General features: G+C 40.3%; 3 protein-coding genes across 4 annotated transcripts; 2 read left to right on the top strand and 1 right to left on the bottom strand.

Annotated features, from left to right (window-relative positions):
- Positions 1-1,107: 1,107 nt before the first annotated feature.
- Positions 1,108-7,197, top strand: LOC122661937 (stress enhanced protein 1, chloroplastic). Of its 2 annotated transcripts, none has more exons than XM_043857456.1 (4): positions 1,108-1,245; positions 1,316-1,417; positions 6,030-6,205; positions 6,920-7,197. In XM_043857456.1, the coding sequence occupies exons 1-4, from the start codon at positions 1,200-1,202 to the stop codon at positions 7,022-7,024; spliced, it is 429 nt and encodes a 142-aa protein (XP_043713391.1). In that variant the 5' UTR covers positions 1,108-1,199; the 3' UTR covers positions 7,025-7,197. The 2 variants fall into 2 exon arrangements, with proteins under 2 accessions (XP_043713391.1, XP_043713390.1); XM_043857455.1 differs by having other exon boundaries at positions 6,027-6,205.
- A 1,064-nt stretch (positions 7,198-8,261) lies between these two features.
- On the top strand, positions 8,262-11,937 carry LOC122661936 (ADP-ribosylation factor 1-like). The gene is made up of 7 exons (XM_043857454.1): positions 8,262-8,372; positions 8,525-8,689; positions 9,932-10,002; positions 10,301-10,420; positions 11,036-11,154; positions 11,363-11,444; positions 11,535-11,937. The coding sequence occupies exons 2-7, from the start codon at positions 8,542-8,544 to the stop codon at positions 11,538-11,540; spliced, it is 546 nt and encodes a 181-aa protein (XP_043713389.1). The 5' UTR covers positions 8,262-8,372; positions 8,525-8,541; the 3' UTR covers positions 11,541-11,937.
- Positions 11,938-12,500: 563 nt separating this feature from the next.
- LOC122661773 (F-box protein At1g47056-like) lies at positions 12,501-13,898 on the bottom strand. The gene has a single exon (XM_043857277.1). It carries the CDS (start codon positions 13,896-13,898, stop codon positions 12,501-12,503), a length of 1,398 nt encoding a protein of 465 aa, XP_043713212.1.
- Between the last annotated feature and the right edge of the window lie 1,917 nt (positions 13,899-15,815).

The raw sequence follows: 15,815 nt of genomic DNA, 5'->3' as shown, positions 1-15,815 counted from the left end.
AGTGTTCACGCATTCCCAAAACATCGACTTTGACTCGCTTGAGTCTCAGTCATTGATGAACCAAAGAATGCGATCATACTTTGCAGTGACAGGGTTCCCTTAGGCACAGGGTGTCGGTGACACATGTCTATCTCTTCCTACATCTGGCAGTAATACACGAGGGAATCGACAAAGTAGATTCTTCGCCAATGCACACATCAAACATGTGAGCAATAGCATTCGTACCATGACATCACATGTCTAGGCATACCTAATGCGACGACCATATGATAAGGGTGCCCAACCCAAACCCTAGTCACGACTACCATTTTAAGTAAAACTTAGGGACACATAATGCTCAAAAAATTTATTTCGCATGTGACAATATCAAACTAAAATGTATAAATGTTCACTACAAAGGTAAACTGGGTTTGATGGATACACACTTGTCCAACACAAAGATCCTCTCTTGTGTTCATTTTCTTTTTCTTTGTGGCAAACTGACAATAAGTTCCCCTCCCGTCAGCTTGAGGGGGCTTGCTAAGCAATTAGAATTGTAGCAACCCATGTGGACAGTTAGAGGAATCACATAGATAGTTAATCAGTATATTTCTAGTTATTTCTTGTAATATAAGTGTGTAATTTGCAATTTATATAATATGACAAAACACAAGCTTTTTTAGAATCATCAATTAAAAATTTATTCACATGTTATCATCAGTAAATCATTAACGGGGAGGGACTACTAACACAATTTTGATCATCTATTTCCACTTGCCTATGCAGTCAGCGTGCATCCTCACATAGGTAGGGAGTAGACCCCACATGAAACCCATTCGAGCAAGGTGTTCAGGCAATGGGTATGACAATCATTTTGCCCATGCTTGTGTGAGGCTGCATGTTGGCCGTACGAGCAAGCAACAGCAGAGGATCTCGATCCCTACTAACAAGGTTTGGAAAGTAGGGATAACTAGTGTAATTGTAAGAAACACGGGTGAGTGTAATTAAGGCTTAGTACAAGGAAGGTCTGAGTAATTTATTTATTTATTTTTAATGTTTTTCTTGTCTATCAACGTTAAAAATGGACAAAAAAAAGGGACACGTGTCAGTTGCACCTTGTAATTCATTAGTTGAGAACCAAGAACGGGCATAGATAGGAGTCGAGAGTCGAGAGTCGAGAGGCGAGGGCGACCATCTCCTCTGTCTTATCCATACCAGCAATGGCTCAAGCTCAGGTTTCGGCATCGCTCTGCCTCTCCCTTCGAGGTAATCAAGACCTCTGTGCCTCTCTCTCTTTCTCTCTGAGGACTATGTCGTCTTACCTCTTCTATTGCAGATGTAAGAGCCGTTCACCCATTAAATGCCGGTGTTCTTCCTCGGCTTCCGCTTGCCAATATTGCACGAACCGGCACGTCCTTCGCCCGGGGATCTCCCCTTCGTAAGTTTCCCAACGACGCTTACCGCTATCTTCCTTCAGTTGCTGCAATTCTACTCTTTTATCTTCTTGATTTTGTGGTGGCTATTGCCGCCTTCAGTGAAGTCTTTGTGAGTGAATTGCGAACCCCACACACATATTGCATCCAAATAGCAAGTGAACAGAAAATGGGATATTTCATGTTTAATTTAGTAAAATTTCACTTTTCTTGTCACTTATATTCGAGATAGAAGATAGAGTACGTAGCCATATCGGATAATTCTTCCTAATATGCAGACTGAAGCTCATAAAGGTTATGAGATCGAACTCCTGAAATTTCTTCCTCCACCATTTATTATTTATCATATGGGTTTCTTATGATGACGGAAAAAGTTGCAATTCCCCCCCCCCCCCCTCCCCAACTTCTTTTTTTGGGTGGAAAATAATTGTTTGCAACTGAAATATATGATTTGGAGTTCAGGTAGTGCTTCATTAATTTCAATTTTTTTTTGCTTGAATTGAAGCAAAATAGTATACCATTGTTTGGTATTTTGGCATCACCTGGCTATGCGAGCATGTTCTGAGTATTCTGGGCAGATTGCAGAATGGAACAATGCAGCTTTTGAGAGAGGTTGAGAAAAATTGGCAAAACTAGAAAAGGCACGTCCAAGGAATCAAATCTACCCCAAAAATGTATTTCTAAAATGCTAAATAAAAAAGTATCATCACAAGCATAATATTGAGTTAGGAATGAGTTAAAATCGAGTGACTAAGGTATTTGAGGTGTTTTGAAAGTTTCAATTAAGTTTTTCTCTGGAGAGGTAGATCTTATCTTGGCCCGTAGCTAGACAATGGTCATTGTGTATGATATTGGCTCTTGATGCAACAAGGATAGGGACTGAGATTAGTTTTTTATTTTTCTATCATGCATCAAAGGCTTGACATGAGCCAGGGGGCAACAAATATTGGGAAACTAGGTTAATGGAGGATTTCAATGAAGATTTGATGGAGAAATTGATTTTCCATTGTCATGTGTTGGAAAAAACACAAAAGATTGGTCATTGTCTACTGTCTCAGCGCATATTTAATAAAATAAGGTGGCAAGTTGAGGGATTTGGACTGAGGCTTGACACAAGGGAAAGGAGAAGCAGATCTTTTGCTGTTATGAATTATGATAGGAGTGGAGCCACAATCTAATTCTATAATCTCAGCATAATTGTTATCTGGGTCTGTAATGGTGAGTCATTATTACGTGCAAGAGTGGGAGTAGTTATCTAAGTTCAAATAGCTTAACCATAGTGGAGAGAAGTGAGGGTAGTTAGAGTGAAGTTTGGGGAGAGTTGAGTAGTTATGGATTACTAATAGAGTAAACATCTAGTAGACCCCCTGAAGTTTGTTGACCTATCTTGTAGCCCCCTCAGGAACTAAAACCTTACTTACGAACCCATATAACGGACGGAGTACTCGTTCCGTTACAGTCAACGGGTCAATTGATGATGTCAGCTAGCCATAAAAAAAGTAAAAGTCCAAATTACCCTTTTATCCATCGTCTTTCCTCTTTACTCTTCTTCCTCTTCTTCTTCCTTTGCTAGGTTTGAAAGAGAAGGATAGCACCGTTTTCACCATTGCAACCATCATCTTCTTCATCTCTTTGCCATACCTAATTCTCTCTGTTCGGAATCAGTCGTCACAGTCACAGCTAGTATTGGTTCTTCTTTGTGGTGAACTGGAAGTGCTCTCTGCAAATTCCGCCAGAGCGGAACGGTACAGAACGAAATAGTCAAACACCCCTTTAGGCGGAGGAAAAAATTGTTTGGAGCCGAGTTTTTTGTCTACATGGAATCAATTTTAATGGTAAGGAATATTAGTATTTTATAAATTCGTCAAGTGGATTTAACGAGGATTGGGATCCGGTAGGGGAAGAGAAAGAGAGGAGGGAAGGATCTGATCTATGTTGGCAGGGGAAATGTTCAGTTGAATTAGTTTCTGAGTTTTTTTTATCTTTTTCCTATGATCTGGTTTTCTGGCTTGAAGATCTCAGCTTGTATGGGGGTTCTGAAATGGAGGTTTGTCTTGTTTACCATGTTGGTTTGAGGTGTAGTCGTGTAGATCTCTTGTTTTTGGTTCGTTTTTTAGTTTTTGTCGTGCGGGGGACTGAATCGATGAAGATTTTCAAAATTTTTGTTTGGGGGGTGAATAGTTTTCAGAAATTAGTCTCTGTTGAAGGAAACTGCAGTCCGATGAAGAGGCAAAGGATCTCATTGGTTCAGATTGTTGAAGTAAGTCATGACAATGGTTACTTCGGAATCCAGTGGGCAGCTTCAAGCAGCAGCACTACCGGGAGGGGGAGGGGGTGGGAAGATGGCTTGCTCCGGCAGCAGGGGGTGGGGGCAGAGAGATGGTCATCGGCAGCAAGGGGAGATGGGTTGCGCCAGTAGCTTCAAGGTTGCTCTGATGACCAACTCCGACTCTGCAGCAGAGTTGATCATTGGGTTTCGCAGCTCGAAGATCGCCGGATTGGAAAGATTACTTCTCGCAAACGCCGTAATGGAGTGATAGGGGTTACTAGACTAGAGTGATTCAAATCTGATCAAACAGCTTCACACCCAACTAGTGGGTTTTGGATTCAGTTTCGTAAGCAAGCGATTAGTGGTTTATCCGTTAGACTCATCGTTCAATTTGAACTTTGAAATTCAGGGAACCGAGACCAATCCCTAAACCCTAGTTGGAGCTCAGCGCCCCCCCACTTCATCTTCTCCGATCTTTCAACTTGTTGGAGGCTTGAACCTCAGCGGCGCTGCTACTCGCCGGAGATGACACCTTCGCCAAGAGCATTCATTTGGGCAAATAATCATCTTCACATTACCCTATCTCTCTGTATCTCTTTCATATGCGAAACAGAACAGCTACTTATTTCTCTGTCTGTATCTCTTTCATACGCCAATTACTAGGTTTAGTTCAAATTCATTTGTTGAAACCATTTTGTTCCCACCAAAGGTACCGTTTTCTTTGTTTTCAAATAGTGATGGTGGAGAAAGTCTTGATTTTGTTTCATTATTCTTCTCTTCCTTGTAACCCGTTAGTTACCATGGACCAAAGACTGGAGTGTGCTCCTGTTTAATAGAAGTTGTTAGTCTTTTCTCCCATCCTTCTGTTGCCGGAATTTCAGTGATCGGAGAGAGAAGTTGGAGCTTCAGATTTCACATGGGGATGAAGCTAACATAGAGGAGCTTCAGATTTCACATGGGGATGAAGCTAACATAGAAGAGCTCCAGATTTCACATGGACAGATGCTATTGAATAGAGATTGAGCTTCATCGCATCGCCTGCAACTCCTCCAACGGTCTTCTTTGCCAACGGTCAGGTGTACAGGGATTGATTTCTAAGGTTAAAGATGATATAAGGATATAACTGTAAATTCCACTTTGTAATTTTTCATTAAACATGTACAAGGGTATTTTTGGAATATAAAATGCTGCCATCATCACTTAACTGTGGTCTATAACGGAACGAGTATTCCATCCATTATATGGGCCCGTAAGTAAGGTTTTAGTTCTTGGGGGGGGGGGGGGTTACATGATAGGTCAACAAACTTCAGGGGGTCTACTAGATGTTTACTCTTACTAATATTATTGTAAATCTTATATATAGTTGAACTAATGAATAGAGAAGGGACTTTGGAATCAAATTAAACACTGAGTTAAGGTACGCTTCCTTCATAAGCCAAGACCCCAAGCTTGGTCCGTAAAGCTTTTATCCTTTTCCTATTTTTATATTATTTTATTCCATTTCCCTATTTTCTCTCGTCTTCCCCTGCGTGCACATAACAGTCATAAAATCACTGTTCAGTGCTTCAGGTCTCACATGGCCAAAATTGTTTTGACCGTTGGATTGACCCCAAACAAGTGTACCTTGACCACCATCTTGTTTATCCAATGTTTGTGATGCCAGGTCTCTTATACCCTAATGTCATATATCATTCTCTTTGCCCTTGGTCTCCAATTAATCCTCTTGAGTTATTTTCTCCCATCCCTCTTCTCCACCCTCCTTATTCGTTGCCTTTGTCCCTTCTATTGGCTTTGATGCTCTTGGCTGGGATAGGTTCAGTTTTCATAATCATCCCTGGTTTGATTTTCTTTTTATTTGTTGTCCTTGATCAATATAATTATTTTGCTTCCTTTTGAGAAATTTTTTGTTAGTTCTTCCCCAAAAATCATAACCAACTAAGTCCACTATAGTTGTTGTGTTGGCCTACCATATACTAACTTATGAAATTTCAACTCAACCACTGTTGTTGTCCTTGCAAGTAATAGTAATCATGTTTGGTTTACGGCCTGAATAGATATACTTAGAGATTGAATGCAATTGTTCTTACATGCAATGCATACAGCTGCTTTCTTTTTGATACATCTGTGCTGTATGTAACAATGGAATGTTTTTTGTTGGGGAGGGGGGGGGGTTGAGACTACAATCCCATGCAGTACCTTAAGTGTTTTCTGTCATTTTCATGGTTGCTCAAATGTTCTTAAATCTTGCCCAGTTCTATCTTCGTTCTGCAACACTTTAATCTACTAATCAGTGAGGTGAAAAGTTGATGCTCTCTCTCTCTCTTTTTATTTTTGGTTACTTGCAGTAGTTTCGAGGACTCTTAATCAAATTAAACCGGCATGTAAAGCGGCATCGATTTCCATAAGATGCGAACAAGGTACAAAAGGCAGTGGTGGTTTGGATGTATGGCTTGGCCGATTTGCGATGATTGGATTCGCAGTGGCTATAACAGTGGAAATAGTAACAGGAAAGGGACTTCTGGAGGTATGGCTGATATGAAACTCACTTCCCCCCCCCCCCCCTCCCCCGGTTTAAGATTCCACTTTCAAATAAATGCAGTTTAGATAAGTTGTTTTCAGATAATGATTATATTAGAACACTAGAATCCTTTTCCTTTTATCAGACTCTGCTGTTCATCCTTTGTTTTGTCAGTAGCTTTTCTTTCATTCAGTTTGTTCATGATAGTCATGATGTTGTTAAAGCTGCCCATTGCCTTGGAGATTGTGTGTCTAGATTTTTTCAATTTCATGGATTTGGCTGTTTCAGCCTCCTCCCTTTCTTGTACATTTTCCCTTCATCCGGAGTTTCCCTTATGCTGACTTCTTTTAATAAATTCTCATGTTCTGGCAAAAAAAAAAAAAAAATTTCTTGAATTCCAATATCGAACTTGATTCCATGAGTCAAAGTAGCCAAGTTGCATGAACTGTGCTGGTGGGTAGAGCATGCTATGACATGATTACCATCTAATTCACTTAATTTTCTGAATTTTTATTAGATCTTCAGAATAAATAAGCTCTAGTATAGGTTTTCTTTTTATCCAGATGAATTATTCGTGAAACATGAATGTGGTTCTTCTATGAAATAATTTGTGAGGATGTTCATATCCACTATTACTTAATTCTTGCAATTTGCATTGTTTTTTTTTTTTTCCAATAAATTAAAAATTATTTTTATGAAAGTCTTGTCTTGGTGTTGCAGAACTTTGGGCTTACTTCTCCATTGCCCACTTTGGCCTTGGCGGTTACAGCAGTGGTTGGAATTCTCACAGCAGTTTTTATCATCCAATCCGCTTCTGAGGATTGAGAGTTCTTGATGTCTGTGAATATCTTATGTAAAAGAGGTGGAACTTCGTGAAAATTCTTTGTCCATTGCTTGTGTTCTTTGTTTTTAAAATTTTGTATTGACGATTATGTGAGACCTGCAAAACTTTGAGTATGCAACAAATGGTTCTTAAAAAACTTTTATAGTCTTGAAAAGTGTTCCGAAATTATTATTATTATTTATTTTGGTTTAAAAAAGAGACTTGATTAGGATTTGTGAGAAAGTGGTTTTGCTTAGGATTTTTCATTCTTTTCGATTAGTGGAAGGGATGATTAGATAAAGTTCCCATCCAAGAACCACAAAATCTTAATTGGTAGTTTAAATTCCTTATCCCTCTCTTGCAATTTACTATTAGGAAAAATAGTTTCTACATACCCACTTTAAATATAGTTACATGGACAAATGATGTGGATAAAGAGGTTAGGGTTTGGATTAGTTATCAAATTTCAAATCTTAATCCAATCAAATACCTCTACCAAAAAATAAAAAATAAAAAATCAATCAAATACCCTCGTGTATTGCTTCTGTACATGCCTATGGTGCGCCGACCACTACTTTGCACTGATCCATAACCCTGGATTATTGAAGCGCTGTTTGCCACATGGCAAACTCAGAGATTCTAAAACTTGATATGTGAGCTGGGGACCCTAATTGGATCATAGTTAGAAAGAGAAACACACAAACACACTGGTTTCCTCAATTGCTGATCAGGATGAGAAGCACCCAAGGAAATGGTGATGAAAAGATATGTGGATCCTTTTCTGGGTAAGAGCCAAGGTTCAAGTAAGCGGGATCGGCAACGGATCGGTAGGGATATTTGGTTGGAATCAGCTTGAACCTTTGAAATCCAATATGGATAGGCCGATTCGGATTGGTAGAAATCAGGATCGGGCTCTGCAGATTCCGATTATGTGTTTGTGGATTAAAGATTCCAATCCAGAGCTCCCTTATGGTGAGATTCGGGACATTGCGGGCTGGCAGTCCCAAAGCCCGACAGTGATGAGTTGGACCGTTTCTTTCGGGGTGGGATGCTTGGGCCTTGGTCACCTGGGTTCCAAATTGGGCCCAGAAGATACCTGCTCTTACCACTTTCCCGCTTAAAATTCTTCTCAGATGGCAATGGCAGAATGGCTAGACGAATACGGAATACCACCGAAAGGCAATCGAAGATATGAGAAAACGAGAAGGCGAACCTCCTTTATTCCCTTATCGGCTTATCCTACCTCACTCGAATCCTATTCTTCTTCACTGGCTAAGGAATGATGTCTGTTTTATTTCTTTCTTTCCAATTCTTTGCAACTGTTCTCTTCTTTCAACCTCTGTTGCCTCGGTGAGTTTATTCTTCTCCACTTCTGCTATTCGACTGCATCTTTGGTGAACTATTTATTCACCGTATCATTTTTCTCTCAGGGTTTTCTTTATCTAAGGACTTCCTCCTTTTTGTTTTGTTTTGTTTTCATTTTTTCGTGTTTCTTTCTCTAGTTTGATCAGTTGCAGCAATGGGTATGGCCATATCTCGGTTCGTGAGGATGTTCTTCGCAAAGCGGGAGATGAGGATTCTGATGGTGGGTCTTGATGCCGCAGGAAAGACAACAATCCTCTACAAACTGAAGCTTGGAGAGATCGTTACCACCATACCCACCATTGGTATTTAGTTCAACTGCTCTCTATTATCTCCTGTGATGCCAAATACCAATACAAAGTGCTTCTTCTAGGTCTACCATTGGTTGGGTTTTGTCAGATTTCAGGAAATTGCTAATTTCAAAGAGTTGGATTTGGATATGATGAGACTTGAGGCTCACTTTGCCAAATCCCAAACATCCTTTTGTATTTATCCCTTGTCCATGTTAACAGTCCTAAGAAAACATCCTTTGTCCCTAATAAGTATTCCAAGGAATCTTTCCCTTGAATAGGAAAGCAGCAGGATGAGACATAGAAAAATGGCTGTAGCTCTCCTTCAGGTGGAGTGGTAATTGGATTGCTACCTGATAGGGTTGAATACAATTGCTGCTTTGTAATATAGTGCTATTTGAGAGGATCTTTAATTGTTTTTTTTTGCAGTATTTACTTTACACTTAAGATCTCTCTTGCTATTATGTGGGTTCAAAGTTTTATGAACCTATCAAACATTTTCTATCAAGTTTTAATATGGACCTTCACAAGCTTTCTTGTCTGTTCATTGAACTCAATCCTAGGTTGCCTATGACTACTGAGAAAACCTCCCAAAGGTGCTCTGTCATGGGAAATGGTCTTCCTCATGATTCTAATCGATTTCCTCAAGTTGAAATCCTAGTTCAAAGAAACATACACACACATATACAAGGTAAAAGAAATAGAAAAGTAAAGATATCCCTTTTCAGCTATAAATTTTATCATGGGAAGTGGTCTACCTCATGATTCTAAAGGATTTCCTCAAGTTGAAATCCTAGTTCAAAAACATGCACGAACATATACAAGGTAAAATAAATAGAAAAGTAAAGATGTCTCTTTTCAGCTATAAATTGAGTTGAAACATTCATAAAATCTGTAGAATCTTAGCTGTTGTCCAGCCAAAGAAAAAACAATGAGGAAATGTTTTAATGGAATGATCCACAAGCATCTGTTTTAAGTCTTTCTTGTTTATTGTGAGAAGGATGATTTTCAGATTGATGTCCAAACACAGACACTGAGGAGTAAAAAAAGGCAAAAACAAGGTTTACATAGTTTACACAATAGAACTACATCTATGGGAGTTTTGAGAATATAATTCAAAGAAGAAAAGCACTAAGCAAGTTAGATTAAACTACTCAATCCCTGTGTTTTCCATTCCTTTGCTTTTAAGTAGTCTGTTTACTGATCCATGCAAGTCACAGTAGTGATGAATTATTTCTTTAACTTTTCATTGAACAGGTTTTAATGTCGAAACTGTGGAATACAAAAATGTTAGCTTCACCGTATGGGATGTGGGAGGGCAAGATAAGGTACTAAGCTTGTCCCTATATAATTTCCTTGGCTATTTCATGTTGAATCGTGCTTCATGTTCTCTTCAACATAAAATCTTCAATCTAAAGCCAAGAGATCTGTATCATTTTATTTGTTCTTGCCTCTTGGCATATATTTGTCTCATACTGTGGGATAGATATGATATATCATATTTGTGATGGGATGTGTGTCTCTAATTTGGACCCACTGCAACATGCATGTATGACCAAAGATATCTTTTTCTCATAATGTCCCGCCAAACTGACGCACTCGTCCTTCTTATTGATTGCTGAATAGATTCGGCCTTTATGGAGACACTACTTTCAGAACACTCAGGGGCTTATTTTTGTGGTGGATAGCAATGACAAAGAACGAATTTTGGAGGCCAGAGATGAGCTACATCGAATGTTGAATGAGGTTGGTAATATCTTTGAAATGTGTTTTCTCTGTTTCATTATGACTCCATTTGTTCCTATGTAAATTGGGTGCATGTATAAGAGAAATGTCAGTTTTCTCATTCAGATTTTGTTTCATTGGAATTAAAAAAAAAAAAAGGGGCCTACTATATAATGCCCAAACTCCCAAAAATAGGGGAATTTAAAAAATTTCCCTACTGCATTTATATGAAAGCAGAGCTTATGGATAACTGCATAATCTGACTGACATAGTTAACCACATCCTAGCTACAGTCTATTGATTAGAGATGTTTATGGTTGATAAATAAATATAACTTCAATGGATTAGATGTTCATGATCAACAGATAGTGCTGATTACTGTTGTTGATACAGTAACAGATTTAACCTCTTCTCCAGTGTTTGGACTCGGATTTGATGTCTCTGCTTTAATTTTCTTTGCTGCTCCCGCTGTCATGGCTTTTGATTTTTTCTTTATTAATGGTTGGTTCAAGTTAAGAGGCTGAAGTTCTATAAGGTTGAGCAGTGTAGCAACAGAGAATTTGAGTACATGTTCACTGCAAATAGTCTTCATCATGTTCACAAAATGACACATAAACTTGTCTTTCCTTGTTGCAGGATGAACTGCGTGATGCAACACTACTTGTATTTGCAAACAAGCAAGACCTTCCAAATGCAATGACTGTTTCTGAGATCACTGATAAACTTGGACTACACTCACTTCGTCAGCGCCGATGGTAAGCTCTGCTGTCTTAAAATTATCCGAGACCCAAACCTCTGATCTGTGTTGTGCGTTGTATGACATGAATCCCGTAGAGATTACTATTACAAAGGAATCTGCATTCGATTTCTCTCTTTTTTGACTTTGGCATTGTATCTCCCCGCAAAGTATTTATTGGTTACCTGTTAAGGAGTTCCTTGTTTTGGGTATTTTATCTTTTGTAGGTACATACAGAGCACTTGTGCCACTTCAGGCCAAGGCCTTTATGAAGGACTCGATTGGTTATCCAACAATATTTCTAGCAAGGTAAGACTTTTTTCCCAGTATCTATTTTTCTTACCACATGCGTGCTAATAATCGTGTTGGGTCAGTCATTACATTTCTTGTTACTTGCAGGCATAATCTGCACTGCCATGTGGAGTTGTGGAATTTCCGTCGGTTACCAATCCATATTTATACAGAAAATTATCGGCAGGAGTCGCACAAAAGAAAGACCAGAACTTCTACTAGAGAAAATGGTACTACAGTCGTAAATGCAGCTATGTGCTTTTCAAAACCATTCTCCACTGAACAATTATCACTTTTAAGATCAGCAAGGGAAGGGAGGAAAACTCATCTTATATTTGACATAATTTGTTTCTTCCTTTTCTGGGTAAATCCTTGTTTTACCTGGGCATGTTATTAGTTCGCATAGAGCGAAACAATAGTTACATATTACGATAAGTTTGTTGAAGCTACAATGTCATCTTCATCTAAAGCCCACTTACAACAAAGATTTGTTATTGGCTTGCATGAACAATCATGGACTCAAATACTCAATAACAAACTGTGATGAGAAAGCAATACTGTGAAGAATCAAGCTGTTGTATGTCACTAACCCAATGGCAATGAATAGAGGGGTGACAAGCAACCAGTGAGTTTAGCAAAACCCAGATTGAAAACTAGATTACTCTTACAACAACAGATTCCATAATCCATGGATAACAGAAGACACTGATGGCTTGTTCGGAGCTCAAGGGGCTTTGAGACCAGCTGTTGGAACTTCACCTCCAACAGATTTCATAATCCATGGATAACACAAGGAAACATGAAATTCCTAAGAGTAGGACCCCAAGGATCATTCCAAATAGAAATGAAAGACCCACTAACCACTTTCCTATAGACCAGCTGTTTAAGAAATGGCAAAATCTGAGTTAATCCATCCCAAATTAAAGAACCTTTCTTATTAATAGTAGATTGATCAAGGAGAGTACAACAACAACTACAATAATTCAGCCTTATCTCAACCAAATAGGGTCGGTAGCTTGATCAAAGAGAGTAGAATTAGGATACTACTTAGTCTTAACTTCTCAAGTGTATCAGTCAAAAAAGTGAATTAGTTTTGAAATCACGCCTGGTACCCATAATATCTACCCAAAGGGTATCATCGGTATATCCATCTACAATGATATCCCATAGACCCCAACATACCACTTGCGAAACAACCACACCATTGCAAGTTATTCCACTGCAGCTCCTAATCTTCACCTTCACCAGATTAGAGCAACGACCAGGAAGTGCTTCCATCACATAATTGGTGACACCTGGGCATTTCATGATATAGAGATTCTTCAATCTTATGCATTTATCAGCAATGCATGAAATCTCGGCATCACCAAACGTGTCACTCCAACCCACTGCTAACCGCTCGAGATTCTGGCAATTGGCACCGAGCAGGCTCAAGCTTAAAAAAGTAAGATTGATACCAAACAGAACCAATTCCTCAAGGTTAGGGCACCCTTTGGCAATGGCAATTAGGCCTTCATCACCTATATTATAGAACTTCCATCCATCGATGTGGAGTTGCCTTAGGCGCTTGCAGTTGTCAGCGATGGACACCAACCCCGCATTCGTGCACTCGGACTCTTCAAAGTGCAATATCTCCAGATTGGAGCAGCAATTAGAGAACGCAGCGAGGCCGACGTCGGTAACAAATGTGTTCAGATAGACCTCCACCAGACCAGTGATTTCTTCGGCTATGGCTTTGAGGAGCTCATCCCAATAATACCTAGAGAAGCAGTAGGTGATCTTCAAGGTTCTGAGATTCTTGGAACCAATAATCAGGGGTCCAAAACACTGGCCAAGGACTCTCTCGATGCATATTTTTTTAAGGGAGTTCGCAGCTACACCTGGTCCAATAGGTATGGCTGCGGAACTGTCACTGCTAAGGCCTCTAATATGCTTGAGGGAGAGCTCTTGCAGGGAGGAGGCGTGATCGAGGACAGCGTTCATACCCTTGGCACCAAAGTTGCAGGAATCACAATTGAGCTCCTTTAAACCCTTACAGTTTATGGCGAAAGCGGCCATGGCTTCATCGATCAATTCCTCACAAGCATGGAGCTTGAGGTGAGTGAGGTTAGGGCAGTGGAGAGAAATGAGGATAAGAGCGTCGTTGCCGATGAGGGAGGGTCTGGGTCGGATTGGGATACTGCTGCATTTGAGGGCAAGTGTGGTGACGGCATCGAAGCGAGTGAAAAGAGAAGGGATTAAGGGGAGGAGATCGGGTTTGGGCTGTACAGGCTCTTCAACCTCGAGGGAAAGGCGGTGTCGGTTCTGACCCTCGACGCGAAGCCAACGGCGGCAGACGAGAGAGCAGTTTTCACGATCTACGGAATCCAGAGACTTGAATATGCAGGCCAGGCACTCGTTGGGCAGATCGGAGATGTTGTCGGCGATTGAGAAGAAATCGAGATTGGCATCAGCATCAACGCCACAAGGCATCGTAGTGATTAGGGCCGTGGATCTCCTCTTGATGAGATGATGGGTGGGGTTGCTGTCGCGGTGGTTTGACATCGTAGTGATCAGGACCGTGGATCTGCTCTGGACCCGATGATGGGTGGGGCTACTTACTGTCGCTGCAGTTGGACGCCGACGGTTTTTTCGGCAGTGGAAGCTAACCGGTCCACCACCACCACCCAAAGTGATCGGAGCAGCAGTGATATCCAAAAAATAATAATCCTAATAAATTTCAGTAGCACCGAGAAGACGGAGACTACTATTTTTTTTATTTTTTTTTCAGTACGTGGGTTTAGTCCCACATCGGACAATTTGGATACTTTACTGTTGGGCAGTCGAGCGACCATTGCGACCTCACATAAGCACGGTGTAGACCCCATTCTGGCAGGGTGCTCAGGCAGTGGGTGCCCAGTAGGGGTGTCAATAATGTCCGGCTGGTTCAAATCCGCCCGAACCCGCTCTAAACCCACCCCGGACCCGATCCTGATCTATAAGCCTTAAGGGTGGATTAAGGTTGAGTTTTAGTTTGACCCTGACAGGGTCGGATCGGGTTCGATATAAGACTTCGGGTTTGGTCTGGCCCGGCCCGGCCCTATATTAGTTTTTAGTGTATATAATAATATATATATTATAGATAGGGGAAAGATTTCATATAGGATCGTGTAAACCGTAAGTGAGAGGGTCTATGACTTTTCCCTAGATAGATATAACTAAGAAAAATCAAAAAGGAAAAGATAAAAAAGCCCTAAAGATTGCTAACCCTAAAACCCTTTTCAGTTTTCATGTTTTCATCCAGATCGTTAAGGGAGAAAAGACGCCGCTCGCTGCCTTCCTCTTCGGCTCTTCCTCCTTCCCTGAGTAATGCTGTAGTGCCTGTCCACACACAGAGCGAGTGTCAGCACTTTACTTTTGCCTCATAAAGGCCTGGAAGCCTAAGCCGTGTTTTCTCCCTGTCTATGATGTGTTTGTCGGGTCGTCTGCGTAGATAGTCTCGGCGCCATTGTTTTCGCTTCGTTCGTTCCTATCAGATTCCTTGAAAAGAAAAAGATATAAACTGCAAGTTTTCATTCTCTGTAACTATTCTTTCTAATTTTTCATCGCATTCGTCTGCAGTAATTCTAGGGTTTCTGTCAGTGAGTTCAGCTTCATTTCTTGTTTTAAGGCATCGTTTGTAGTTTTGTGTAGATTGGTAAAGTAGGTATCTTGTGGCTTTTTTTTCTGGATATGATTCGGAAGTGGATAATTTGATGGGTCTGTTTCCGGTTCTGATTGTTTTCTTTCGATTTATTGAGTGATGGTTTTTGTTGATTTGGTTGGTTTACTGTTAATTGATTAGTTGATTGAGTTGCATTTTGTTAGATGCTTTGTAAGGAATGGAAGTCTATTGGGTCACAGAGTAAGAGAAACTGCATGTACAGTATGGGTTAGCTGCCTGCCCATCCACATCTGAGTTTTCTTCCGAGTGATGGAAGGTGTACAACTAGTTCAGTCATAGTTGCATTTTGGGGTTTTAAGGTTTGATGGTTTTAGGAATAGGCAAGGTTAAAATTGTACCTTACTTAGTTGCTGCTCTAAGTGTATTTAGTGCTTTCACAGTTACCATGAAGTTATGTTATTGGGTCTGTTCTTATATTTCCTCTCTCTCCCTTCCCCTCTTATTCTTCTTTTTTAAAAGATTTTTTTTTCGTATGGATATGTATTAATTTCATAGGATTAAAAACAAAAATCAGGTCAGGTCAGGGTCAATCAGGGCCAACCCGACCCTGCCCGACCCAATCAGGGTCAATCAGGGCCAGGTCGGGTTAGGGGAAACTTTGACAGGGTCGGACTGGGTTGAGGGTTTCGGTTTCTTAGTCCCTATCAGGGTTGGGTTGGGTTAGGGTTTATGTTAAGGTTCCTAGG

Source organism: Telopea speciosissima, chromosome 5 (genome assembly GCF_018873765.1).
Source record: "Telopea speciosissima isolate NSW1024214 ecotype Mountain lineage chromosome 5, Tspe_v1, whole genome shotgun sequence".
Lineage (NCBI taxonomy): Eukaryota > Viridiplantae > Streptophyta > Magnoliopsida > Proteales > Proteaceae > Telopea > Telopea speciosissima.
This window is presented reverse-complemented; position numbering and strand designations above follow the sequence as displayed.